The sequence below is a fragment of the Schistocerca piceifrons genome, chromosome 8, assembly GCF_021461385.2.
Source record: "Schistocerca piceifrons isolate TAMUIC-IGC-003096 chromosome 8, iqSchPice1.1, whole genome shotgun sequence".
NCBI classification, from domain to species: Eukaryota; Metazoa; Arthropoda; class Insecta; order Orthoptera; family Acrididae; genus Schistocerca; species Schistocerca piceifrons.
This window is the reverse complement of record NC_060145.1, coordinates 252,560,117-252,587,112: the sequence shown is the minus strand read 5'-3', so window position 1 is coordinate 252,587,112 and position 26,996 is coordinate 252,560,117. Positions and strand designations below refer to the sequence as shown.

The following is a 26,996-nucleotide window of genomic DNA, read 5'->3' as shown; positions in this document are numbered from 1 at the left end:
TATCCTTCAGTAAGACAATGTTCCGCCACTGCAGATTTTTCTGGCTGAAATAAATGCGTGTGGCGATGATGCTCCACGCAACGATCCTGGGCCGTACGAATCGTTTGTCCAATATAAACTTTCCCGCAATGGCAGGAAATCTTGTAGACTCTGGGCTTTCTCGAACCCCAAACACAATTCACTGAGCCCAACAGGGCTCTGGTTATAGCTGGCGGACAGAATACACTTTTAATATTAAATTTCTTTAATATTCTACCTATTCTTGAACATATGCTCCCCGCAAAAGGTAGGAATGCCACCGATTTGCTTGTATCTTCCGTTGGTTCCCGCGAATGTCCAATTTGTAGAGCACGACGGATCTGATTGGCAGTATAACCTTTCTGCTTGAACACAGCTTTTAGATGGTCCAGTTTTTGTGTCAAACTATCTGCATCTGAGATGGCGTAAGCTCTTTTTACCAATGTACGCAGGACACCATTGCGTTGGTACAATGGATGACAAATTGATGCATGAAGATATCGGTCCGTACGTGTGGGCTTACGATAAACACTATGTCCGAATGTCCCATCATCCCTCCTGAAGATCAAGATATCTAAAAATGGAAGTTTTCCATCCTTTTGAACTTCCATTGTGAACGTAATATTGCGATGCAAACAATTAAACTGATCTAGGAAACGATCTAGAGCATCCCTCCCATGTGGCCATACCATAAACTTATCGTCCACGTATCCCCAACAGCAAGTTGGTCTTAAGAACACTGTCTTCAAACGGACTCCCCGTAGCCACTCCGTCAGTTTGTTCAAAGTATTTGTCACTAAATAAAAAAATACGCCAATTTCAACACATGGCAACAAAGCAAAGTTGTTTGTTCGTCCAAGATTTCACCAATTAACTGCAAAGAATCTTAAAGAGGAAGCCTGGTAAAAGAGGCACATCATCAAAACTAACGAGCAAATCCGTGGCACTGAGACACAGAGACTTCTAACGCTGAGCAAAAACCAGAGAATTGGAAATATGGCTTTCGAATTTTCCAACGTGGGGACGGAGAATAGAAGCTAAATACTTGGCCAAGTTGTAAGTACGAGCGCCCAAATTGCTAACAATAGTCCGAAGCGGGACTCCTTGCTTGTATACCTTAGGCAAACCATATAATCTCGGCGAGACTGCAGCACCAGATCAAAGTTTCTTAAGGACATCGTCAGATAATGAAATGTTCTTCAAAAGTGATAGCATCTTGCATTTCAGACGTTTCAGTTGGATCGTTCTTCAATCTTCGGTATGCCGAGTCTGCAAGCAAAAGATCCATTTTACCCACATAATCGTCCCGCGAAAGAAAATCCGTTGCATTGCCTTGTCTGCTGGAAGAATTACTAAATCCTGGTCTCCTCTGATGGACCGGATCGCTACTCTTTCAAGCGAGGAGATGTTACTTAACGGAGTTGGCACCCGATGCAACGTATGAGAGACCGCTACCCTAACCTCACCAGCTAGATCATCGGGAAGCCTCGACACCGCTTGTTCAACAGCGGGAATGAATTCCGTAATGGGAACATTCCTGGGTGTACGGGCATAATTTAATCCCTTTTCCAATACTGCCAGCGTAGCATCGTCTAGTTATCTGGTTGTGAGATTGATCACAACATGTGGACGGGTGCCACCATCCGTTATTATAGACTGAGAAGAAAGCCGTTGAAAGTTCGAAGATTGCCTACTGACGGCGTTTGCATGAACCGAGCCCGATATTGCCCAGGATGCAGCAGACAGCAACGCCGTAACTTTCAAATGCAAGTAAAATAAGTCCTTGGATGTCTTATCAAGTTGTCTACGTGTGAAACGAATGCACTCCCTTACTAAGGCAAAACCAGCACGCTTCTCTATGTTGTTGGCTATCCTTGTCCAATGTAGTGAACAATTCTGGTAAATTTAGGTATTATACCATCATACTGGCATCTCAGCAGAAAATCGAGGGCGCTCAACAACTTACCCATCTTCGTCAGGGGAGTAGGACGTCAAACGGGTCGACTTGGAGCAGGAGAGGCACCACACGACATTTTAATTTACACTGTCTATACTTTTACAAATAAATTCATAAAACTTTGTCAACAAGACTAGGAAGGATTCAGGATTCAAACTCATAGCAATGTAAGTTCAAAAGTATAACAAAATAAATTTTTTTACGTGTGAATTTTCATCATTTTTTCACTTACTATTGGCTGCATTTTTTGCTATAGGTACACTTTTCTTCACAAGTAACAGAGATTCTTCAATGAATTTTGCATAGCATACAAACCATACTTACAGGTGCATGAAACTCTAGAATTTAATTAACGAAAAAATAAATGAGCTGTTACATTTTTAACTTTATGTTTAGAAAAAACTCAAATTTTATGGCTAATTATCTCAATTTTTAGCACAGTTTTTAATAGATTTGGAAAATTCTAGAGTCTGATACACCTGTAAGTATGGTTTCCGTGCAAAATTCATCGAAGAATATCCCTTACCTATAGCAACGAATGCATCAATAATAAGTGAAAAAATGATGACTTTCACATGTAAAAAAATATATGTTCTTATATTTTTGAACTTCCACTGCTATGAGCGTGAATTCTGAACCCTTCCTGGTCATGCTGATAAACTTTTATGAATTTATTTTTAAAAGTATAGACAGTGTAAATTAAAATGTCCTGTGGTGCCCCTCCTGCTCCAAGTCGACCAGTTTGACGTCCTACCCCCCCCCCCCCCCTTAACGAAGTTTATCATCAAGCTTCCTTACAAGTTCCAGAAATCTCCTCCCAGTACAAGCTCTTGGTGCATAAACTTTCCCTGCGAAATAATTGGCTGTATTCATATCAGGTCTCCAGCCCGAACAACTCGTCATCTGGACACAGTATTTCGGCGGTCCACTTGGCCGGCATCTTCAGGTGAGTAGGCCATCTCAGTATTTCACCGTGTGTTTAATTTGACATCCTGTATAAAACACCCGATTCCTGCAACCATCTCTAAGAAGATGGACTACAGAGACTATCTGTCATATAGTTGAATAATTGTCACACCATATGTGACTACTGTGTTCAGTGTCTCGGTATACCACACAGAACCTATTGACTTGTTGAATTATTAGTCAACTTGGAATAAACTGTTATCATCGTTTACCTATGAGCTGTTTGAGTGAAATCTTCAGTAGAAGATCTGCACCACCTCTGCTGCGCTGTCCCCGCCGTTACAACTGCCCCTGCTCTGCCGCGCAGCCTACCCAGCTAGGGGCCAAATAATTTTCGTGCGCACTCTACCGACGCGCTGAGTGAATGGCCGACGTGCAGTCACGTCGCCGCAGCACTCTCAACTGACGAATTGCCAGTACCGCTGCTGAAGCTGCTGTTCCGTGTTCCCGCAGACACGCTGTCGCTGACGCTGCTGGCGCTGTCGTGCACGGCGCCGGACCACCACCACCGCAACCTGGGCCAGCTGGTGCGCCGCATCGCCACGGCGCTCGCCTCCAGGCAGACGCCCGCCGGCGGCTTCGGGCCGCCCTCCACCACCGCGCTCGCCATACAGGTAAGCAGCTCTCACCTGCTATCGCAAAATTGTCCTGGCCAATATGTACACTACTGGCCATTAAAATTGCCACACCACGAAGATGACGCGCTACAGACGCGAAATTTAAGCGACAGGAAGAAGATGCTGTGATATGCAAATGATTAGCTTTTCAGAGCATTCATGCAAGGTTGGGGCCGGTGGCGACACCTACAACGTGCTGACATGAGGAAAGTTTCCAACCGATTTCTCATACACAAACAGCAGTTGACCGACGATGCTACGGCGAAACGTTGTTGTGATGCATCGTGTAAGGAGGAGAAATGCGTACCATCACGTTTCCGACTTCGATAAAGGTCGGATTGTAGCCTATCGCGATTGCGGTTAATCGTATCGCGACATTGCTGCTCGCGTTGGTCGAGATCCAATGACTGTTAGCAGAATATGGAATCGGTGGGTTCAGGAGGGTAATACGGAATGCCGCGCTGGATCCCAACGACATCGTATCACTAGCAGTCGAGATGACATTCCTCTTATCCGCATGGCTGTAGCGCATCGTGCAGCCACGTCTCGATCCCTGAGTCAACACATGGCGACGTTTACAAGACAACAACCATCTGCACGAACAGTTCGACGACGTTTGCAGCAGCATGGACTATCAATTCCGAGACTGTGGCTGCGGTTACCCTTGACGCTGCATCACAGACAGGAGCGCCTGCGATGGTGTATTCAACGACGAACCTGGGTGCACGAATGGCAAAACGTCATTTTTCGGATGAATCCAGGTTCTGTTTACAGCATCATGATGGTCGCATCCGTGTTTGGCGCCATCGCGGTGAACGCACATTGCATGTGTGTATTCGTCATCGCCATACTGGCGTATCACCCGGCGTGATGGTATGGGGTGCCATTGGTTACACGTCTCGGTCACCTCTTGTTCTCATTGACGGCACTTTGAACAGTGGACGTTAAATTTCAGCTTTGTTACGACCCGTGTTTCTACCCTTCATTCGATCCCTGCGAAACCCTACATTTCAGCAGGATAATGCACGACCGCATGTTGCAGGTCCTGTACGGTCCTTTCTGGATACAGAAAATGTTCGACTGCTGCCCTGGCCAGCACATTCTCCAGATCTCTCACCAATTGAAAACGTCTGGTCAATGGTGGCCGAGCAACTGGCTTGTCACAATACGCTAGTCACTACTCTTGATGAACTGTGGTATCGTGTTGAAGCTGTATGGGCAGCTGTACCTGTACACGCCATCCAAGCTCTGTTTGACTCAATGCCCAGGTGTATCAAGGCCGTTATTACAGCCATAGGTGGTTGTTCTGGGTACTGATTTCTCAGGATCTATGCACCCAAATTGCGTGAAATTGTAATCACATGTTAGTTCTAGTATAATATATTTGTCTAATGAATACCGGTTTATCATCTGCATTTCTTCTTGGTGTAGCAATTTTAATGCCCAGTAGTGTAATTTGCATCCTTATCGGATGTTTAGCTAGATGCAATCTTTGATACATTTCTGATTTTGCTCATTATAAATGCACATTTTTTTTCTTAAAGCCAGCAGCTGTGAAAACACTGGATTCAAATGGCTCTAAGCGCTATGGGACTTAACATCATCAGTCCCCTAGTTTTAGAACTACTGAAACCTAACCAACCAAACGACATCACGCACATTCATGCCCAAGGCAGGATTCGAACCTGCGACTGTAGTAGCAGTGCGGTTCTGGACTGAAGCGCCTAGAATCGCTCGGCCACAGCGGCCGGCTGAAAACACTGGGTATGTTTATAAATAGCTTTTGGGCTTCCAGTAATGATTTTATTTAACCCAGTTTTGACGCTACGAATTTGGGGAAATGATTATCATTTTCACGGGTGTATCTCTTTGCACTATGCCATTTTTATGCATTGTTTTCAATGTTTGTTGTTGTGCTTTGTTTTGTTGATTTTACTCCAATGTATAAAAGACGCGCAATTTTTTAGTTACTTGTCGATTATTAAACAGTGAAGCGCCAAAGAAACTGCTGTAGGCATGCGTACTGAAATACAGAGATATGAAAACAGGCAGAATACGGTGCAGCGGTCGGCAACGCCTATATAAGACAACAAGTGTCTGGCGCATTTGTTAGATCGGTTACTGCTGCTGCAGTCGCACGTTATCAAGATTGATTTGAGTTTGAACGTGCTGTTATAGTCGGCACATGAGCGATGATACACAGCATCTTCGAGGAAGCCGCAAATGCGGATTTTCCCTACGACCATTTAACGAGTGTGCCGTGAATATCAGGAATCCGGTAAAACATCAGATCTCCGACATCGCTGTGTCCGCAAAAAGATCGTGCAAGAACAGGGCCAACGACGACTGAAGAGAACCGTTCAGCGTGACAGAAGTGTAATCCTTCAGCAAATTGCTGCAGATTTCAATGCTGGGCTATCAACAAGTGTCAGCGTGCGAACCATTCAAGGAAACATAATCGAAATGGGCTCTCGGAGACGAAGGTCCACTCTTGTACCCTTTATGACTGCACGAGACAAGGATTTACACCACGTCTGGACTGTTGATAATTGGAAACATATTGCCTGGTCGGAAGAGTCTCGTTTCAAATTGTATCGAGCGGTCGGACGTGAACGGGTATGGATACAACCACATGAACCCATGGACCCTGCATGTTAGCAGGCACCTGTTCAAGCTGGTGGAGGCTCTGTAATGCTGTGGGTCGTGTGCAGTTGGGGTGCTATGGGATCCCTGACGTGTCTAGATACGACTCTGATCGGTAACTCGTACGTAAGTATCCTGTCTGATCACCTGCATCCATTCATGCTCATTTGCATTTCGACGGACTTGGGCAATTCCAACAGGACAACGCGACACCCCACACGTCCAGAATTGCTACAGAGTGGCTCTAGGAACACTTTTCTAATATTAAACACTTCCGCTGCCCACCAAACTCCCCAGATAACATTACTGAGCATGTCTGGGATGCCTTGCAACGTGCTGTTCAGAAGAGATCTGCACCCCCTCGTTCTTCTACAGTCCGGCAGGATTCATGGCGTCAGTTCACTCCAGCACTACTACAGACATTACTTGAGTCCACGCTACGTCGTGTTGCAGCTCTTCTGCGTGCTCTCTGGAGCCCTAAACGATATTAGGCAAGTGTACCAGTTTCTTTGGCTCTTCAGTGTATGTAGTTAGTGGCGAAATCTGGAAGATCTAGTTTTCTTCTGGTCCATTTCTGCAGAGTCTCACACATGTTAAACGTCGCTCGCAACCTTCAGTGCACAGTACACAACGAGAATAACTTTCATAAATAGATAGTTACGAGTATGTTTTAGATGCAGTTGACAGAGATAATGTGACATGTTCTCCACCGATATGCTTTTGTGCAGAAGATATTTATCTTAAAGATATGGATTATAATTTTCTTTCATCTATTTTACTACGGTGCTTATTTTCATGTGTTACTACTTTTAAGTATATTGCCGAAGAATCTGAAAAAAATTGGCCGATTCACTTTTAAGTTTTTCGTTCAGCATTTTGTCCTCATATTTTCTGTAATGTGTATGTATCTCCAGTTCTTCTAACAAATCTATTTTATGCCCTTTATTTCGTCGGTGGAGAACATTGACATTTTGTTCTACATTTTCAAATTCAGGTCCTGTGTTATGTGTGTGTATAGCTACTGCTGTTGGTGTGTGTCTGCTGTGTGTGTAGGGTTTAATGTGCTCTGTGTACCCGGTGTCGAAATTTCGGCCTGTTTGTCCTACCTAGAATCATGAGATAAAGGTTTTTGGTTTAGTCCGGATTAGCGGCCATTTATATAGCCATTTCAACACGTGTCTTACTGTAGCTGTGTTACAGTATATTAAGCAAGGTTTGAAGGACGAACCGGAACTCTTGCATGGGCACATTGTGCGAATCGATTAATTGCATTTGCAAAAGGTTTTAATTGGGCTGAAATTAATGATCACTTAATGACACCATTTGCATATCCGCCGCTCGGATTTTACGTGTAACAACAGACGGCCTCGTTCGGATTTCACATGCAAAAACAGTCATCCTCAAATAGCTCCAGAATGGAGCTAGATTTATGGTTCCAATTTGGTCCCCCAGTCAACCTGACCTTGGTCTGAGGTAAATTTTCAACGTTTGATAAGATCTTACTTCGTGTGGATTTTACACCCAAAAAACATGTTTTTCTGGGCAGCTTTCTGAAGTGTGCCATTTCTGTACTTTCAATTTGTACAAATCGGCTCAAACTTTGCACGAAGATAGATAAATTTATAGTCACATCAAATCTTTTTCCAATAATCTTTATCCGTTTAATGTCGAGTTAAATGTAGCATGAAAAATTTATTGTTACGTGAATTGAACATGAGGAAACGGTTTAAAGTGAGTCAAATAAATAAATGTATTCTTACGATAAGATTGAAAACTCACGTTTAAAATTCTAGTTTCATTCGGATTTTATGTGCAGAAAACATTTTTGTGAGTTTTTTTCCTTCTTTTTTTACGCGCGCCGCTTCTGTGTCCAACTTCTGCGAATCGTTCAAATGTTATGAGAAGGTAGACAAACACATGCAATTAATGGTCGTGCTCTTGTTTTGTGTTAGCTGTATCCGTTGACACGATATAAGCAACATGGTTCGAAAGACAATAAATTAAACTATACCGGATCAGTCGTCGCTTGAGTCAACAAAAATCTACCTCAGCTGCCAACCTATAGCGGTCTTATGTCAAAATTATGGTAGGGTAGAAGTTAGGAAGCATAATAAAAAATGTCCCTATTGTAGGACAAAAAAGGGAACTATGTCCTGGGCAGAGTTAGTGATGTGAAACAAGGAACCTAGCTCTTCGACTTACCTGGCAGCTTGAAAGACTTTTAAATCAAACCATCTGGACATATCCACTTTTTTTCACGAGTTAACCCGACTGCCCCAGCGCAGTGAGCTCTTTTAGACCTGTTCAATGTATTGAGGGGTGTAAAAACAAATATACAAAAATTTATGTGCTTCTAGAGAGCGGGATGGATCTAGAATGAGAAGTATCCAAGAGTGGTAGTGCATCTATAGTAGAAAGTATCCCAGAAATGAAATGCATGCATCCTAAACTTCAATAACACGTTGCGTTAGATTGCAAGATATGACAGATGCCATGTTGGATGACCTGATGATACGTATCACTTTATACGACTTGACATCATGTGTCACGTTGAGATGATACTATAATTATATGACATGGCTACTAATACTGACAAGTAAAAAAGCGCCGAAAATCTAGTTTCCTTCTTTTACATTCGTATCTCTGACGAGAACAGGGCATATTCGTCTTCTTTTAGTGCTACGATATATAATTGTTTCTGAATGAAGACGATGGCTGTAAAACCACACACTTCCTGTCAGTAGTTTTTGTGCCTGGCGCTGTTCTTGCCTCCCCTGTTTGTTACTGTAGCTGATGTGTGGTGATAGCTGTCGTGGCCGTGGAGATGCAGTTTTTGAAGCGGTCGCCATCAAATCGTAGTCACCGCTATATTTACTCTTTGACGCAAATGTAATTTTCAAGAGAAAAAAGTTCGTGTTGTTCTATAATGTTCTCGATTGTTAATGAATGTTTTTTGAATGTTAACGAATGTTGTAGAATACAACATGACAATAACACATGTCACATTGATCCACAATCTAGTAAATTGATTCTAACCGCTCGTAGACACAGTGTAAATAAGATTTGTTGTGTGAGCGAAACCTTTAGCAACAGAAAATTACATATAACGACAAACAAATCAGCGAATACACAATATGGTACAAGGCAAAGGTAAAGATTATTTAAAACGATTGATATAATGATGATCCAGCCGTAAACTTCCCACCAGAATTCCAAAGTTCTCTTAAAGCTCCCGGAATGCTTTAGCAAGAAAAAAACGTCTAACCAACAACATGTTTTGCATGAAATGAAATGTCGTGTGGCTAGGGCCTCCCGTCAGGTAGACCGATCGCCTGGTGCAAGTCTTTTGAGTTGAAGCCACTTCGGCTATCTGCGCGTCGATGGGGATGAGATGATGATGATGATGATGACGATGATTACGATGATGATGAATACAACACCGTACCAACGGTTAATCAGTCTGTCAAAAAACTTAACTTTTCGTACATGAATTCTCACTGCTTGCACCAATTCCCGTTAGGGTCTAGGCAGTACTGGGAACGCAGAATTTTTTTTTATTTTCTTTCTTGATTCCTTCGCTGTTGTAGGCAGCCTGTGCTCTTTCGACTATAAACATATTCGATCTAATGCTGTACTGTTCGAGTTCTGGTAAACTTTACTTCTGATGATAAAAAAAAACATGGCTTCATTTCATGTTGTCAATTAAAACACACTCGTGTTCTTTACACCAAGTTGTCATAGTCTACCTTTTTTTCTGGAAATCACTTCATCGCGCGAAGTTGTGAAGTGCGCACATCCAGACGCAGACCTCTACACCTAATGAAGGCACACGTGTCAGTAACCACTTCGGCTTCTGTCGGTAGCATTCGCGAAATATCGTATGCGCTTTCGTATGCAGCAGCAGGATGGGGGTGGCTGGGCCACACCACGGAATCTTGTTATGCGCTAAAAGCAAGCCGGGCGCTGTGGCCGAGAGGCTCTAGGCGCTTCATTCCGGAACCGCGCTGCTGCTACGGTCGTAGGTTCGAATCCTACCTCGGGCATGGATGTGTGTGATGTCCTTAGGTTAGTTAGGTTTAAGTAGTTCTAAGTTCTAGGGGACTGATGACCTCAGATGTTAAGTCCCATAGTGGTTAGAGCCATTTGAACCATTTGAGCTAAAACCAACTTGTAAATCGGCACTAACAAACCACACCAACATATCCGCATGGACAACACTAACACACAGCGCAATAGCGTCCATGACCGCAGAGACCAGACCAGAGTGCAAACGCAGCTCGACAAACAATTAACGACACACACGAAGGGAGCCAACCGGAACTATGATTACACGAACGTCCAAAATAAAACAGAAAACAATGTACAAACCCGTAACAAAATGATTGTTAGGCTATCATAACAAAAATACAAAAGAAAAAGGCTGTAACAAAATTCATAAGCCCTCTCTCTCTCTCTCTCTCTCTCTCTCTCTCTCTCTCTCTCTCTCTCACACACACACACACACACACACACACACACACACACACACACACACACACACATTGTTGTGTCAACTTAACAAATGGAAAGATTCAACCTTTAATACACATTACCTACACATCTCAAATTACCACACTATACTGACAAAAAAGACTTTCCTTTTTCTATTTTCTGTTGTTTTACTTCGTTTACTGTATATTTCTTTTTCTTTATTCACATCTGTTTTGCTTTTGTTTACATCTCAAAGTAACAACCATTAACTACCATTTATTTTATTTGTAAATACTTAAAACCAATATACCATTTCAGTGCAATTTATTTTTCTTTCTTCCCTATTTTGTTATCAAATCAACTACGAAGGAAGTAAATAACTTGAAACGTACTTCATATAAACAGCTGAAATAAATAAACACAGCAATAAAGTAAAAATCTGCAAAGGGCAAAATGTGCACCTTCAAGAAATTCACACTCATCCATCAGAAAAAGGATGAAAAATGCCGAAACGTGCCCATAGATTCTCTTCTTCTAAGAAAATGGAACGCCTACAGCCGTCCCCAGAATCTTCTTTATTTCTTGGCTCCCAGTTTTGGCGCTTCGATGCGCTACCTTTCGGCCGTAGTTCATGCTGAAGGCGCGCGGAGTGGCCGCATGGTTAGAGGCGCCATGTCACTAATCGTGGAGACCCTCCCGCCGGAAGTTCCGAGTCCTCCCTCGGGCATGGGTGTGTGTGTTGTCCTTAGCGTTAAGTTAGTTTACGTGTGTGTAAGTCTAGGGACCGATGACCTCAGCAGTTTGGTCCCATAGAAATTCAAATACATTTTTGATGCTGAAGGGGGCGACACGATTCCTATACATATCGCATCAGTGGCCAACATAGCTGGTTACGTAGACTATATGTAAACTTTGGTGTCATAGTTCACAGATAGCCTGCGTAACCATTTATGTTGGCCACTGATTCGGTATATATATAGGGATCGTGTCAGCCCCTTCAGCATCAACTGCGCCCTGAAGATGGCGCACTGAAGCGCCGAAACTGATAGCCACAAAATAATGTCATAATGAAGGCTGTAGGTGTTTAACTTTTTTACAAAAGTAGACGACCGTGGTCCCCAACACGTCCAGTCAAAAGGGTCGACATACAAAAACGTGATTCTGTTCTTGGAGCGCCTTCGCACTCGATAAATTAGTCCGAAACCCAGTTCCCATTAACTACCAATCCCGTTAATACCTCATGCGCTACTACATCCTTGCACTGTACATTCTCTCCTGCTGGAACTTCGATCAGTCCCCGCTAACCAACGACGATATCCGTAGTAGTATATACGCTTCGTATCAGTCCTATCCACAAACGCTCCGCCTGACCCAACCGTTCCACACCTTCACTCTTCCATCATCCATCATCCACAGCAATAACTGTTGGCTGCTCACTACAGTTCCATAGGTCCCATCGCTGTGAACATAACTCCATTTCTTGCTTGAAAATTTTCATTTTCTTGTATAAACAGCATCATGACTATAGCACAGCAGTATCTCTAATTACATTTTAATTGATTTAATTTTTTAATCATATAATATTTCAGTTATGTATACTCTTTTAAAGCAGAACTTATTCATCTATATTATCAACAAACAATTTGGAAACATTACAATCGTTTGGTAGAAGAGTGATTTTATCCGATACCAGCCCGCCCCCTCGATGGTAACTTAGATAACAACAATGAAAAACAAAATCAGTAGTTACTTGAAGACATCAGCAAGCCTCACTGCCAAAAATCCGTGCTGCATCAACTACTATACCCTTCTGAAAACTCGAAAAGAATTCTCATACTGACACTAACCAATCAACCCCGCCACGAGGTGGCTCACATATTGCAAACCTAAAATATCATATGTTTGTGTCTTTTTTTATTCGTTTCTTATTTCAGTATTTAGACGGTTTTATGCTGTCCTTCATCCTTACCAATTTTATATTGATCATACGACCCCTATGTAACCACTGCACCCGAGATTCTTAGAATCTATTTGGACTATTTTATACTGCCCTTACCATTTCGTTTCTCCTCTATTTCTCCTTCCTACGACAAGTTAAAGATCTCTGGATGCCGCAGATGATGTTTCACTATGAAACTTCCTGACAGATTAAAACTGTGTGCGGACCGAGACTCGAACTCGAGACCACTGCAATTCGCGGGCAAGTGCTCTACCAACTGAGCTACCCAAGCACGAATCACGACCTATCCTCACAGCTTCAATTCTGCCAGTACCTCGTCTCCTACCTTCCAAACTTCACAGCTGCAGAGTGAAAATCTCATTCTGATATTTCACTAACCGGCCATCTCTTCTGCCAAATGTGCTCCTTAGATTTCTTTCTTCACTCATCATTTTTTAGTGCTTCTTTGATACATATGCCGCTCATTCCTTTCACTTGCTCTACTATTTTCTTTACGTTTGGTCAGAAACGTTAGATTATCTGTGAACGAATGGAAAAATTGGTAGGAGCCAGCTAAACTGGTAGAAGCCAACTTCGGGGAAGATCAGTAAGGTTTCCGTAGAAATGTAGGAGTACGCGAGGCAATACTTAGAAAATAGGTTAAGGAAAGGCAAAACTATGTTTCTAAAATTTGTAAACTTAAAGAAAGCTTTTGACCATGTTGACTGGAATACTCTCTTTCAAGTTTTGGAGGTGGCAGGGATGAAGTACAATGAGCGAAAGGCTATTTACAATTTGTACAGAAACCAGATGGCAGCCATAAGAGGGGCATGGAAGTGAAGTATGGTTGAGGAGTGGTTGAGCAAGCATCAAAGGAAACAAAAGAAAAATTTCGAGTATGAAGTAAAATCCAGAGAGAAGAAATAAAAACCTTAATGTTTGCCGATGACATTGTAATTCTGTCAGAGACAGCAAAGGATATCAGTTGAAGACATATCTGAAGATAGCAATAACAGAAACCGGTAATAGTTAAGTGTAAAAGTTTGTGTGATCAGAACGGACCTGTAGAATAAAGTGACAGTAAAGGACTTGGACGAACAGTTGAACGGAATGGACGTTGTATTGACGGGGGGATACAAGACGAATATCAACAGAACCTAATGAGGATAATGGAATGTAGTCGAATTAAATCAGGTGATGCTGAGAGAATTAGATTAGGAGATGAGACACTTAAAGTAGTAGATGAGTTTTGATATTTGAGCAGCAAAATAACTAGTAGTAGAGAGGATATAAAAAGTTGACTAACCATGGCAAGGAAAGCGTTTCTGGAGAAGAGAAATCTGTTAACATATTACAGATTTAAGTATCAGGAAGTCCTTTCTGAAAGTATTTCTGTATAGTGTAGCCATGTATGGAAGTGAAACCTGGATGATAAACAGCTTAGATAAGAAGAGAATGGAAGCATTTGAAATGTGGTGCTACAGAGGAATGTTGAAAATTAGGTGGACGAATAAGGTAAAGAATGAGGAGGTTCTGCGCAGAATCGGAGAGGAAAGGATTAAGTGGAAAACACTGGTAAGGAAAAGCGACTGTAGAGGGCAAAAACTGTAGAGGAAGGCAGAGATTGGAATACAACCAGCAAATAATTAAGGACGTAGGTTGCAAGTGCTACTGTGGGATGAAGAGGTTGGCTCTGAAGAGGAATTCGTAGCGCCGGCGGGAGTGGCCGAGCGGTTCTAGGCGCTACAATCTGGAACCACGCCACCGCTACGGACGCAGGTTCCAATCCTGCCTCGAGCCTGGATGTGTGTGATGTCCTTAGGTTAGTTAGGTTTAAGTAGTTCTATGTTCTAGGGGACTGATGACCTCAGAAGTTAAGTCCCACAGTGCTCAGAGCCAATTTTGAATTCGTGGCGGGCCACATCAAACCAATCAAAAGACTGATCTCGCCCCAGATAGAATTACAAGAAGCATTGAAGCAATTCAGAGGCGTGCTGCTAGATTTGCCCTCGATACGTTAGAACAAAGCTAAAGATATACGGTGTGCTGAAAAATAATGGCTCCGAATTTTGTGTGTCACAGCTATTAAACCCTCTTAAATAAAACCAACTTTATTGACGTTCCACATCATTATTTTGTATGTCTACACATGTATTTTCAACATAGTCACCATGACGACGAACACAGTTCACCAAGTGAGAGACCACTTTGTTGACATCGTCACTGCTAAATGTTTGACTTTATTGACGGAGCCATAACCTCACCTCTGCTTGCACCGCTGTATCACTATTAAGTGAGGTTCTCGAAGGTGTCCATTTTAGTTTTGGAAACAGATGAAAATCGGATGGGGTCAAGTCGGTACTGTATGGATAACGATCGATGACAGTGAACCCAACACAACACATTGCTGCAGACCTCGAAGCGCTCGTGTGTGGTCTTGCATTGTCTTGCTGAAGGAGTGTGCGTTCCATCTGTGGACGAACTTTTCAATTTCCAGACTCGATTCCGAGAGGCTGCTTCTCACGACTGGCATACGTAGTTGCGTTACACAGCGCCTAGTTACATGCTACAATACCAGGGCCCTCTAAAATCTAGAGGCAGAGGACTACAAACATGTAGACATGGAGAATAAATTACTTTTGAATGCATTATGGGAACAGCAGTGATCAATGTCTTATAAATAATTACTATTAAAAACAGTCTTGATCACGATTTATTTAACAAGGTGACCGGTTTCGACCACTACTGTGGTCATCTTCAGACCATTGAGTAGGAACCTCTTTCTGTTGGAGAATCAACAGAAAGAGGTTCCTACTCAATGGTCTGAAGATGACCACAGTAGTGGTCGAAATCGGTCACCTTGTTAAATAAATCGTGATCAAGACTGTTTTTAATAGTAATTATGGAGAATAAAGATGTAGAATACTGATAACGTCCGTGTCCGATTTTTTATGTGAACATAACACTACTGGCAGAGTTTAGAGGACTGACATTTACGACAGACTGCAGAACGATTCTCCTGACACCAACGTGCACCTGTCGTAAGGACAAGGAAAATCTGGATTTGTACGAAAGCATATGGATCGTCATTTTTGCCTCGCTCCTTATGCGATTCGAACAGGAAAGTGAATGACTGGCAGTGGTACTGTGGCGTCTCCTTCCACTTCCATCGGCTCCATCTGTAGCAGCAGACGACGGGCTGCATAGACTGGAAACTAGCCTTTCCCCCCCCCCCCCCCCCCCCCCCCGCAACATCGCTGGTCACTTCCGCCGGAGGGAGGACTTACACCCAAACCTCCAGGTGTCAGACTCTCACTCTCAGATCGGTAACAAACATTGTACTGGTATGTCGATACAGCATCAACCAAAACTCCGATTAGCTCGTACTATCTGCTGTCATCCAACAAAACGGGTGTAAACTTTAATTAAAAGCTGCACCACAACTACTGAGCACAGGAAAAGCATAGCTGTGAGTAACAAATACCTGTAGCTTACGTGGGGAAGTTGGCAGAGCGTTACATCGTCCTACCAAGGGTCGTCTGTTCAAACCCGAACGATGACTTTTTTATTGTATTGTGCCTGAAAGTGTTATACGGGACTATTAATACTTCCGGACGCGTGATGCGATTCTCTCTTTAATCTACTGTTCCGACTGTTTATGTTTATTCTGTGAAACTACAAATGTACCAGCTGCTTCATCACGAGTGGTATCTGTCCTGTCCTTCATGTCCGACAGAAAACCACACCTATCTATGCAAATGTACTCGACAGGTTTGTTGCTTTCAACCAACAAAGCGAAAGCAGACTGCCAAAGGAATATTTCTGCGAAATCTGAAAAGTCTTTTTAGCTGTCGGGAAAATGTTTTCCCGTATAACAGTTCCACGTGTAAACAGTTAAACGAATTGTCAGTAGTGGTGTTTGAACGTGTGACGTTTTGTACTATGGTCTCACACGCTACAAACTCACAAGCGCGAGATCTACAGAACTATCGCCCGCATCTCGTGGTCGTGCGGTAGCGTTCTCGCTTCTCACGCCCGGGTTCCGGGGTTCGATTCCCGGCGGGGTCAGGGATTTTCTCTGCCTCGTGATGGCTGGGTGTTGTGTGCTGTCTTTAGGTTAGTTAGGTTTAAGTAGTTCTAAGTTCTAGGGGACTGATGACCATAGATGTTAAGTCCCATAGTGCTCAGAGCCATTTTTTACAAAACTATCACTCACTAATACGCTTTTCACGTCCTCTGTCGTTCTGGTGTTACTTTCAATTATCGTTTACGCATGTTCTACTGGACGACAGCACATAGCACGAACTGAATCGGTGTTTTGGTTGATTATCGACATACAACGTTTGGTATCGATCTTGAGTGACTGACATCTGGAGGTTTGGGTGTTCGACGGTTCTGTCGCAGTCCGTGTAAGTAGAGGACTGCTACCTCGTTTTTCCCACGGTGTCGGAAGACGGCTGTAAACCATCCCGAGCAAGGGCCCTCCCCGCATGGCTGTTCCAGCAAGCCCCGTCATTTATTGCCGTTTTTCTTAACTAGCACGCCGCCTAGGCATGTACCCCTCTTAAGGGTATAGAAGGGAACAACCACTCTTACAGAACAAGAGAACTTCCGCCACGCACCATGTGGTGGCTTGTAGATTCTGTATGTTGATGTAGAAGAAGGAACCTGTGGACGCTCTTTCTCGCTGAACCGAGGCCTATTCAAAGCTACAGGCAGTGTTACACGGTGTTAGCGTAGGGGTGACCAATTTTTTGTCAGATGTGTTTAATTATTCCTCGAAGCCTCTCTCATTACATACTTTTCCTTCATCATTCTGTACAGTGGTAATTGTAGTATTTGGCAATGCCAAGCTTGTGTGTTAATGCCAGTCATCTTGTGCTCCGCAGCATTGTGGTATTCTACTTTGTCTTTAGGGTTGTTTGTACACCTGCAGATTGCTGCACTATTTGAATTGAGGTTCACCTTACCATCTTAGCACATTTAACACATCTCGATTTTATTCTTCTTAACAACAGATGACTGCACCTGTCCAGTTTAGTAATCTAACTGTTCTATGTATGTTATAAATCTTATTCATCAGTTTCCATTGTATTGTTCATAACCGTTTCTGATATATTTTTGTTGTTGAGACGACTTAACCCACCCAGTTGGGTTGTTCTAGTGTTTTGCATATGTAACGAGGACACGATTTTAATAATGTACATTTTTTGTATCCATCATTCACGATAGTTTTCTGTGATCACTGTGACTGCCTTACATATGAAATGCAGTTCCTCTGGTATTCCACATAATTGTTCCCATCCACATTTGTTTCTTCCAAACTCGTGTAAATTGTTTGAATTACTGTGTGGTGTCTTTTACACTTAAGTGCATCTCTGTAATTCGTTCACCTAAAATAAATCTTACTAGAGCGTTCATGCTGTAAAAAAGGTATTAAGAAATGTTTTATTTTAATGTTAAGCTGAGCTTGTATCTGTGTCCGTTTGTTAGATTACTCTCTCGCACTCTGAAGCGATTATGATATCCTACAACTGATGTATCGCGACACATATATGATGATCAGGGTATTTTCACGTTTTACTTCATTCGTTGAGAGGCCGTGCCTTGGACACTCCAGCATAGCGCAGCCTGTTGTTGTGCTCCCTCAGTGTACTATTGGCAGTACTTGGCCCAGGCAGTCGGCGAAGTGTTTGTCTTACCGAACGTACCTTTTAACGTCGTTTTTTTTCTTTTTTCTTTTTTTTGTGGCGATCAACCATGTCTGAGTCATGACGCAGAGAGATTTCTGTCATGTGGTGAGAATTAGTTACGAAGACGTTTCTGGTGAACTTTCACTGTGAGTTACACATCTTATGTATGTATTACACGAAATAAAATGACCGCAAGGAATTGTTGGCCGAGAAACGACGTCGAGATCAAATGATTACGCCAGCACAAGCAACCATATCTCAAGTGAACAATATCTCTGATCCTACCGGGACTCGAACGCTTAGCCCGCGATTTGGGGCAGCTACGCTAAGCACTATAACACGATATGCGGGCTTGCACTACGTGCATGTTTTAGGGCAGGGATGTCTAATCCACGGGCCACATGCGTCCCAAAGCAAGCATCAGTGCGGCCCAAGAGGTGAGTCTCTACCATACTACTGGTAAAAGAAAATAAATTCCGTTATGATAAACTGAATATTTTCAATCTGGAACTCCGGCTGCACTATACTGTTCTCTCGTTGGTCAATACCGTTTTTTTTTTTCAGCAGTTGCTGTTAGTAGTGTTAAGAATATTGTGTGCGGCCCAAAAGTACTCGTCTTCTTCCACGTAGAGTTGCGCTCTACGAAAACTGCGGCTCGGTTATTTGGGTACACTAAATAAATGACGCGGTAAATGGTGGAATTACCGGTAGAATTAGTAGCATTGGTAGAGAAAGAAACATAACTCTATGAGAGAAACTGGAAGCCGACGATATTTTTTTTAATTTGTTTGGTTGTTTGCTTTTGCACATAATTAGAACCTCACATCATTCAGTCTTAGTTACTGTGTATTTTATACCCTTAAAGAATATGAGTTGCCTTCTACAAGTTTACAGCCACAAATCTGTATGACAAAAAAAATCCCAGAATCGTGGTTGCCTGGGGAAGAAACCAGTGACTAAACTGCACCCGATGTGGAAAGTCTGTCGCTAGTAAGCTCTGCACACGCTGCAAGTGATAAGGGTAGTAACAATTGTCATGGAGAATGTCCCACACGGTCGTCTGACTTACCCTGTACGGGCGGGCCAGCTGCCTGGCACGGTGGTCGCCTTCCACAGTGTTAATCACATCTCCTCCCAACCTGGTGTCAGAACATTTCGGGTACGTCCTTCATGATTTCCTTCTTCCTGTCTCAGACAAACAGCGAAAAACTGTTACAAGCATAGGATGCTGTGGTTGTTGTCCTAATACAACCTTGCTGCCCGCCAGCCGTTCCCATTTGCCTTTCCGTAAGTAAATACCATGTCGGCAAGCTCTCGATTATAATACGGAACCATTGTGTACAACGCTGTATCACATCCACCACAAGGTGACTCTGCAAGAGAAGTAAATCGGACATAACATTACCAAGTATTATGGCAGACGAAGGCGCTAGGACGTGACATATTAGGCACAGTACCACACTCTAGAAGGAAACCATGCGTACGGTACCTGTGGCTACATGGTACAGCGCATACTAGACCGCAGTCTCTGTAACAAAGTATGATTGAATAAATTTTCTCTGGCATAGAAACCATGCATTTCCGGACATAAGTTCATTAGGCCTTTTTTGTTTCGTATCCCCTCATCGATCAGCAACAAAGGAAGATACGATTATACACTCAACCGGTTGCAAATTACTGTATGGTACATTGACCTAGCTTTCGACACCAACTGAGGGTGCCTTCATCAGAATGAAGCTATCACAGGCAGTATACGTACCCTGCGAAAAGCAATGGTCCGAATTTAGAGCAGCCATACTCAAGTCAAAACTAAAATAAAACGTTCCAGCATGCTTTATGTAACTTCGATGAAGTACTGAAGCGATGTTTGATGTATTTCTTGTTTTGAGTTCTTTTACCTTTTTGTTGAGGAAATTTCGTTTTCTAGCACTATATGACAAATGTGTTACTTTATTTATTTTTTTATTATAATCGCCCTCTGTTTCACGTTACAGATCAACACTTTTCATATAAAATCTGAATTAAACGCTTACAATTTCAATCTTGCTATAAATGCGGTTTGCCGGCCGAGATGGCCGAGCGGTTCTAGACGCTACAGTCTGGAACCGCGCGACCGCTACGGTCGCAGGTTCGAATCCTGCCTCGGGCATGGATGTGTGTAATGTCCTTAGGTTAGTTAGGTTTAAGTAGATCTAAGTTCTAGGGGACTGATGACCTCAGAAGTTAAGTCCTACAGTGCTCAGAGCCATTTGAACCATTTTTAAATACGGTTTACTTTTAAGTAACAGACAGGAGCAAAACTATGTAGAACAGAAATGTTCAGTAGGTTACCTGACCCTTAATATATCCTCATTCAGTTTCTAGATGGTACACCATTTCTGGATTTTAGGTGAATCTAGTAAGGCACTGATCAGACACATAAAGAAAGCGATCGTTAAGAGGTAACCACCGATTGGTATACAACACACCTAACGTACAGGTATTACCGGTAACACATTAACTGAGCAAAGCTACTAGGAAAAGAACCGTAATCTACGCCTCCTTACACTGAAGCGCCAAAGAAACTGGTCTAGGCATGCGTATTCAAATACAGAGATCTGTCAACAGGCAAAGTACGACGCTGCCGTCGGCAACGCCTATAGAAGACAACAAGTTTCTGGCACAATTGCTGGATCGGTTACTGCTGCTGCAATGGCAGGTTATCAAGATTTAAGTGAGTTCGAACGTGTTGTTATAAATGGCGCATGAGCTATGGGACACAGCATGTCAGAGGGGGATTTTCCAGTATGACCATTTCATGAGTGTGCCCTGAATATCAGGAATCCGATAAAACATCAAATCTCCGACATCGCTATTCCCGGAAAAACATTCTGCCAGAACGGGACCAACGAAGACTGTAGAGAACCGTTCAAAGCCACAGAAGTGCAAAGCTTCCGCAAATTGCTGAAGATTTAAATGCCGGGCCATCGACAAGTGTCAGCGTGCGAACCATTCAACGAAACATCATCGATGTGGGCTTTCAGACCCGAAAGCCCACTCCTGTACTCTTGATCTCTGCACAACACACAGCTTTACGCCTCCCCTGCATCTGTCAACACCGACATTGGACTGTTGATGGCTGGAAACTTGTTGCTTGCTCGGAGGAGTCTCGTTTCAAATTGTATCGAGCGGATGGACGCGTACGTGTGTGGAGACAGCCTCATGAATCCATGGACACTGCATGTCAGCAGGTGGAGGCTCTGTGATGGCGTGGGGCGTGTGCAGTTGGAGTGATATGGGATCTCTGATACGTCCAGATACAACTCCTACAGGTGAAGCGTACGTAAGCAGCCTATCTGATCACCTGCATCCATTCACGTCCACTGTGCATTCAGACGGACTTGGACAATTCCAACAGGACAGTGCGACACCCCACACGTCCAGAATTGCTACAGAGTGGCTCCAGGAACGCTGTTCTGATCTTAAACAATACTTCTGGCCACAACTCCCCTGACAAGAACACGTTTGAGCGTAACAGGGATGATTAGGAAGCGTCGTATTTCCTCTATGCTGGGGTGTTCTTCAGGATCTTCCGGTACCAACTACTGCTAGAACATTGTCAGAGACCAGTGTCGCGTTCTCTTATAAAGGGGAGTTTTCCCGTGTGAGTGCTGAGGAAGTTGGAGCATTGGTTAAAATTCTTGTGGCTACCATTGGTGGGCCATCGTCATGGGCTAATATTCCCGCGCTGATGCAGAAGGAGGAGCGTTATTGGCTAAACTCTTGTGGATACTATTGGCTGCTCATCGTCATTGGACAGAAAGGCACTATTCCACATTTACGCTCGAGAAGGTTTATTGGTTGAAATTCCTGCTACTGCTATTGTTTGGCCGTCGTCATTGGCTAGATGCGAAAGGGACAGAGCAAAAGAGGGGGGATGTTTATCCAAAATATTACTGTCAGCCTAGGTGTCTTGCAGCGCGTTGTTATGTTGCTCTCGTACCGCGCCGGCATATTCAGTTCCTTGATGGCGGGGACCAACGATGCCGGAAGCCTTTAGCCGTGCTCTCTATTGAAATTACATGCATTTTTGGAAATTTCAACCTCTTCTCGGACCTTTCCTCTATATGTCTTTGTTACCTTTGCCAGCACACGCACGTTATTAAAATCGATGTCAGAGCGACAGGTCTCATGACGTTCCACTACTGCAGATTTTAGACTTTGTATTAGCCGTGTGTGCCTTTCGCGTTGCTTAATGCGTTCTTCAACAGTTCTTCCCGTTTCGCTTCTATGCACTTTGCTGCTGCCGCATCTCACTTGATAGACTCTTGCATTGTGGAGAAAATTAAGTGCGTCCGTTTTTCTTCGGAAAAAAACAAACGGTAGCCTAACGGAGTTAGAAGGCGGTTCCTCGTCATTCTTATTAGTATAATTAATATTCCGCCTAAAAGGCATGTCGATTGAACAACTGTCATCGCCATTTGCCTTCAATGTCTAAGGGGTCAAAACGCCTATTATTTTAGAGGAAATATGATGCGCCCTGACAACCCAGAAGAATTTAACTTTAGTGACAACGGCCTGGAAAGCCTGCGGACTTATATATCTGGGATGCCTTGCAACGTGCTGTTCAGACGAGATCTCCACCGCCTCGAACTCTAACGGATTTATGGACAGCCCAGCAGGATTCATGGTTTAGATTCCGTCCAGCACAGCTTCAGTCATTAGTCGAGTCCATGCCACGTCGTGTTGCGGCACTTCAGCGTACTCGCGGGGGTCCTACATGATTTCAGGCCGGTGTAGCAGTATCTTTCGCTGTTCAGTGTAATAAGAAACTGATCGCATACGTAAAGAAAGAGATAGTTATGAGGTAACGCCCAATAGGTATTCAACACATCTAACGTACAGGTAATACGGGTACCACTTAACTGACTAAAATTACACTACTGGCCATTAAAATTCCTACACCAAGAAGAAATGCAGATGATAAACGGGTATTCATTCGACAAATATATTATACTAGAACTGACATGTGATTACATTTTCACGCAATTTGGGTACCTAGATCCTGAGAAATCAATACCCAGAACAACCACCTCTGGCCTTGATACGCCTGGGCATTGAGTCAAACAGAGCTTGGATGGTGTGTACAGGTACAGCTGCCCATGCAGCTTCAACACGATACCACAGTTCATCAAGAGTAGTGACTGCCGTATTGTGACGAACCAGTTCCTCGGCCACCATTGACAAGACGTTTTCAATTGGTGAGAGATCTGGAGAATGTGCTGGCCAGGGCAACAGTCGAACATTTTCTGTATCCAGAAAGGCCCGTACAGGACCTGCAACATGCGGTCGTGCATTATCCTGCTGAAATGTAGGGTTTCGCAGGGATCGAATGATGGGCAGAGCCACGGGTCGTAACACATCTGAAATGTAACGTCCACTATTCAAAGTGCCTTCAATGTGAACAAGAGGTGACCGAGACGTGTAAGCAGTGGCACCCTACACTATCACGCCGGGTGATACGCCAGTATAGCGATGACGAATACACGCTTCCAATGTGCGTTCATGGCGATGTAGCCAAACACGGATGCGACCATCATGATGCTGTAAACAGAACCTCGATTCATCCGAAAAAATGACGTTTTGCCATTCGTGCACCCAGATTCGTCGTTGAGTACACCATCGCAGGCGCTCCTGTCTGTGATGCAGCGTCAAGGGTAACCGCAGCCACGGTCTCCTAGCTGACAGTCCATGCTGCTGCAAACGTGGCCGAACTGTTCGTGCAGATGCTTGTTGTCTTGCAAACGTCGCCATGTGTTGACTCTGGGATCGAGACGTGGCTGCACGATGCGTTACAGCCATGCGGATAAGATGCTTGTCATCTCGATTGCTAGTGATACGAGGCCGTTGGGATCCAGCACGGCGTTCCGTATTACGCTCCTGAACCACCGATTCCATATTCTGCTAACAGTCATTCGATCTCGACCAACGCGAGCTGCAATGTCGCGATACGATAAATCGCAATCTCGATAGGCTACAATTCGATCTTTATCACAGATGGAAACGTGATGGTACGCATTTCTCCTCCTTACACGAGGCATCACAACGTTTCACCAGGCAACGCCGGCCAACTGCTGTTTGTGTATGAGCAATCGGTTGGAAACTTTCCTCACGTCGGCACGTTGTAGGTGTCGCCACCGGCGCCAACCGTGTGTGAATTGCATATCACAGCATCTTCTTCCTGTCTGTTAAATTTCGCGTCTGTAGCGCGTCATCTTCGTGGTGTAGCAATTTTAATGGCCAGTAGTGTACTAGTAAACTACCGTAGTCTATCCTCACTTACGATAGTCTACGGTAGCCTACGGTAGTTTTACAGCTTTAGACCCAGGTAAGCTAAAAGTGTGGACACCGCAGTTTTAGGGCTTTTAGCCTGATCTTTGTCTTGTTGAATTGCAGGTCACCTTGAATATGTTTACTTAATGCGAGACTGGTTGCGGTGGTTTTGATCGGCATGTACACGTGCGCACAGGCGCTGGATGCGGCGGACGCGGAGGCGGGCGCCTCGTGGAACCGGACGAGCGCGGTGGCGGCGCTGGTGTCCGAGCAGGCGGCCGACGGCTCGTTCGGCGGCAGCGTCGCCTCCACGGCGGACGCGCTGCTCGCCCTCAGCCCCCGGGGACTGGCCTCGCTGCGCGACGTGGGCTGCGCGCCGCACCGCCTGCCCCCAGGTAAAAACACTGCAGCCGGCCGACTCCGCAACTACACCCCGCCACTTCACACCTGCTACACGGCAAGCCGGCCGCCACTGGTGTGCAAGACGCCACTGCACATACATTCACTCCCGTAAAGGCCCGTCGACACGTACCGATCTGTCTGCTCATTTATCTGCGCAAATATCTGTCACGCAATAGATCTCTGCAACGGTGGTATATTCACACGACACGAGTTCCAATCAATCAAAATGATGGTCACAATCGCGTTATTTATTTTGTCGCCAACCGGTTTCAACCCGCGATGGGGTCATCTTCAAGGCAATTTACATCATTTGATCGCTCGCTGAAGTTGTCACCCTGCCTGTGCGCTGAGACAGTGTACGCTCTGAGTATGGTAAAATGGCCGTTATTGAGAAGCATGATGAGAAAGCCAAGAATTTTGGAACATTGCAGGATTACAATATTACCGATGAATTTAAATTTTTAGGTAACAAATATGGCTCTGTAATTATTAATAAAATTGCAACATATGTGTATAGGGTTATGTTAGGATTGAAAGGCTAACTCTTGATGATAAAGCTAACAAGAAGATTTTTGAAGACAAGGGTGCATTGGAGAAAGTACCTATAGCATGTAGCAATAAAATGGGAGCTTCTGATTTGAACCCTCAGAAGGCATCTGGTGTACCTTGGCGTAAATATACTAGAAGAAATAGATTTAAGTTTGTAACGTATTCTAAGCCAGAACAAAGTGCAGATATGACGAAAGTTAAATCTTGGACTGCTCTTGAAAAGGAGTGTAAAGTTAAAAATAGGTTGTTTCAAGGGACAAATCCTTTTTATATTGGCCTACAGACTGCCGGTGATGAACCCGAAAATAATGATAATGTTCAGAGTGAAGTTAAATATGTCACGTTTATTGCAAGAAATAGTGTATATGGCATTTTGTAAGAGGAAAGGTAATGTAACGTTCTGAATAAAAGTATTTGTTTACAGCTAATGTCTGCGTTGGAGGTTTTTTATGCCAACTGGGATCATATTCGCAATTATCTGGACGACCTACGCCTCGCCTTCCTTGTTCCTAATAGTCAACAGAGGTCTGATGAACTTGCTATTACGCCGGCCGAAGTGGCCGTGCGGTTAAAGGCGCTGCAGTCTGGAACCGCAAGACCGCTACGGTCGCAGGTTCGAATCCTGCCTCGGGCATGGATGTTTGTGATGTTCTTAGGTTAGTTAGGTTTAACTAGTTCTAAGTTCTAGGGGACTAATGACCTCAGCAGTTGAATCCCATAGTGCTCAGAGCCATTTGAACCATTTTTGAACTTGCTATTACCTTTTATGGCAACAAGATTAATTATTCTGTAGCTGTTTTAGTGTTGGAAGAATTGTGGTATTGTAAGCCTAATTTGGAGCAATTAGTGAGTCAATTTAGGGACGCTTGTAGAGAATATGTATTTATGCCAAATGGTGTAAGGTGTGCAAACAGGTATTTTGATTTTAGGCAAGGCCGTTACAGGCCGTTATGGTACAATTATTAGAACCTCAATAAAATAACCTCAAAAGTCATACCTCAGGCAGGGTGACAACTCCAGCGAGCGACCAAATGGTGTAAATTGCCCTGAAGATGTCCCCATCGCTGGTTGAAACCGGTTCGCGACAAAATAAATATCGCGTTTGTGACAGTCATTTTGATTGATTGATTATAAGTAAACCAATCGCTGCTACCTCCACACAACTGTGTTGTCTAAAAATTTACAACTTCCAACTTGCTGTTCGCTAGGGGTGGAAAAAACCGACCGATAAAACCGATACCGGTATTTCAGTTCTGAATACGTAGTATTTTTCTGTATTTGAATGGTCTCGGTTATAACAGATCTTTTCATTTTATTTTTTTACAATAACGAAGTAAAAAAACCAAATTATCAATTATGCTAAGAAATGATGAAATTTCTCCAGCCGTATTAAGGTGTTTGTTTTAATGGCAGCTAGTTTCGATGTTGTT

At 43.6% G+C, this 26,996-nt stretch overlaps 1 protein-coding gene across 1 annotated transcript in view; it reads left to right on the top strand.

Annotated features, from left to right (window-relative positions):
- The window catches only part of LOC124712249 (uncharacterized protein CG3556-like), a 614,255-nt gene that overhangs the window by 552,344 nt on the left and 34,915 nt on the right, over nt 1–26,996 (top strand). Inside the window, exons 8-9 of the mRNA XM_047242544.1 lie at nt 3,395–3,555; nt 24,812–25,010. Of these exons, the coding sequence (XP_047098500.1) occupies nt 3,395–3,555; nt 24,812–25,010 (360 nt within the window). The remainder of the gene's footprint in view (nt 1–3,394; nt 3,556–24,811; nt 25,011–26,996) is intronic.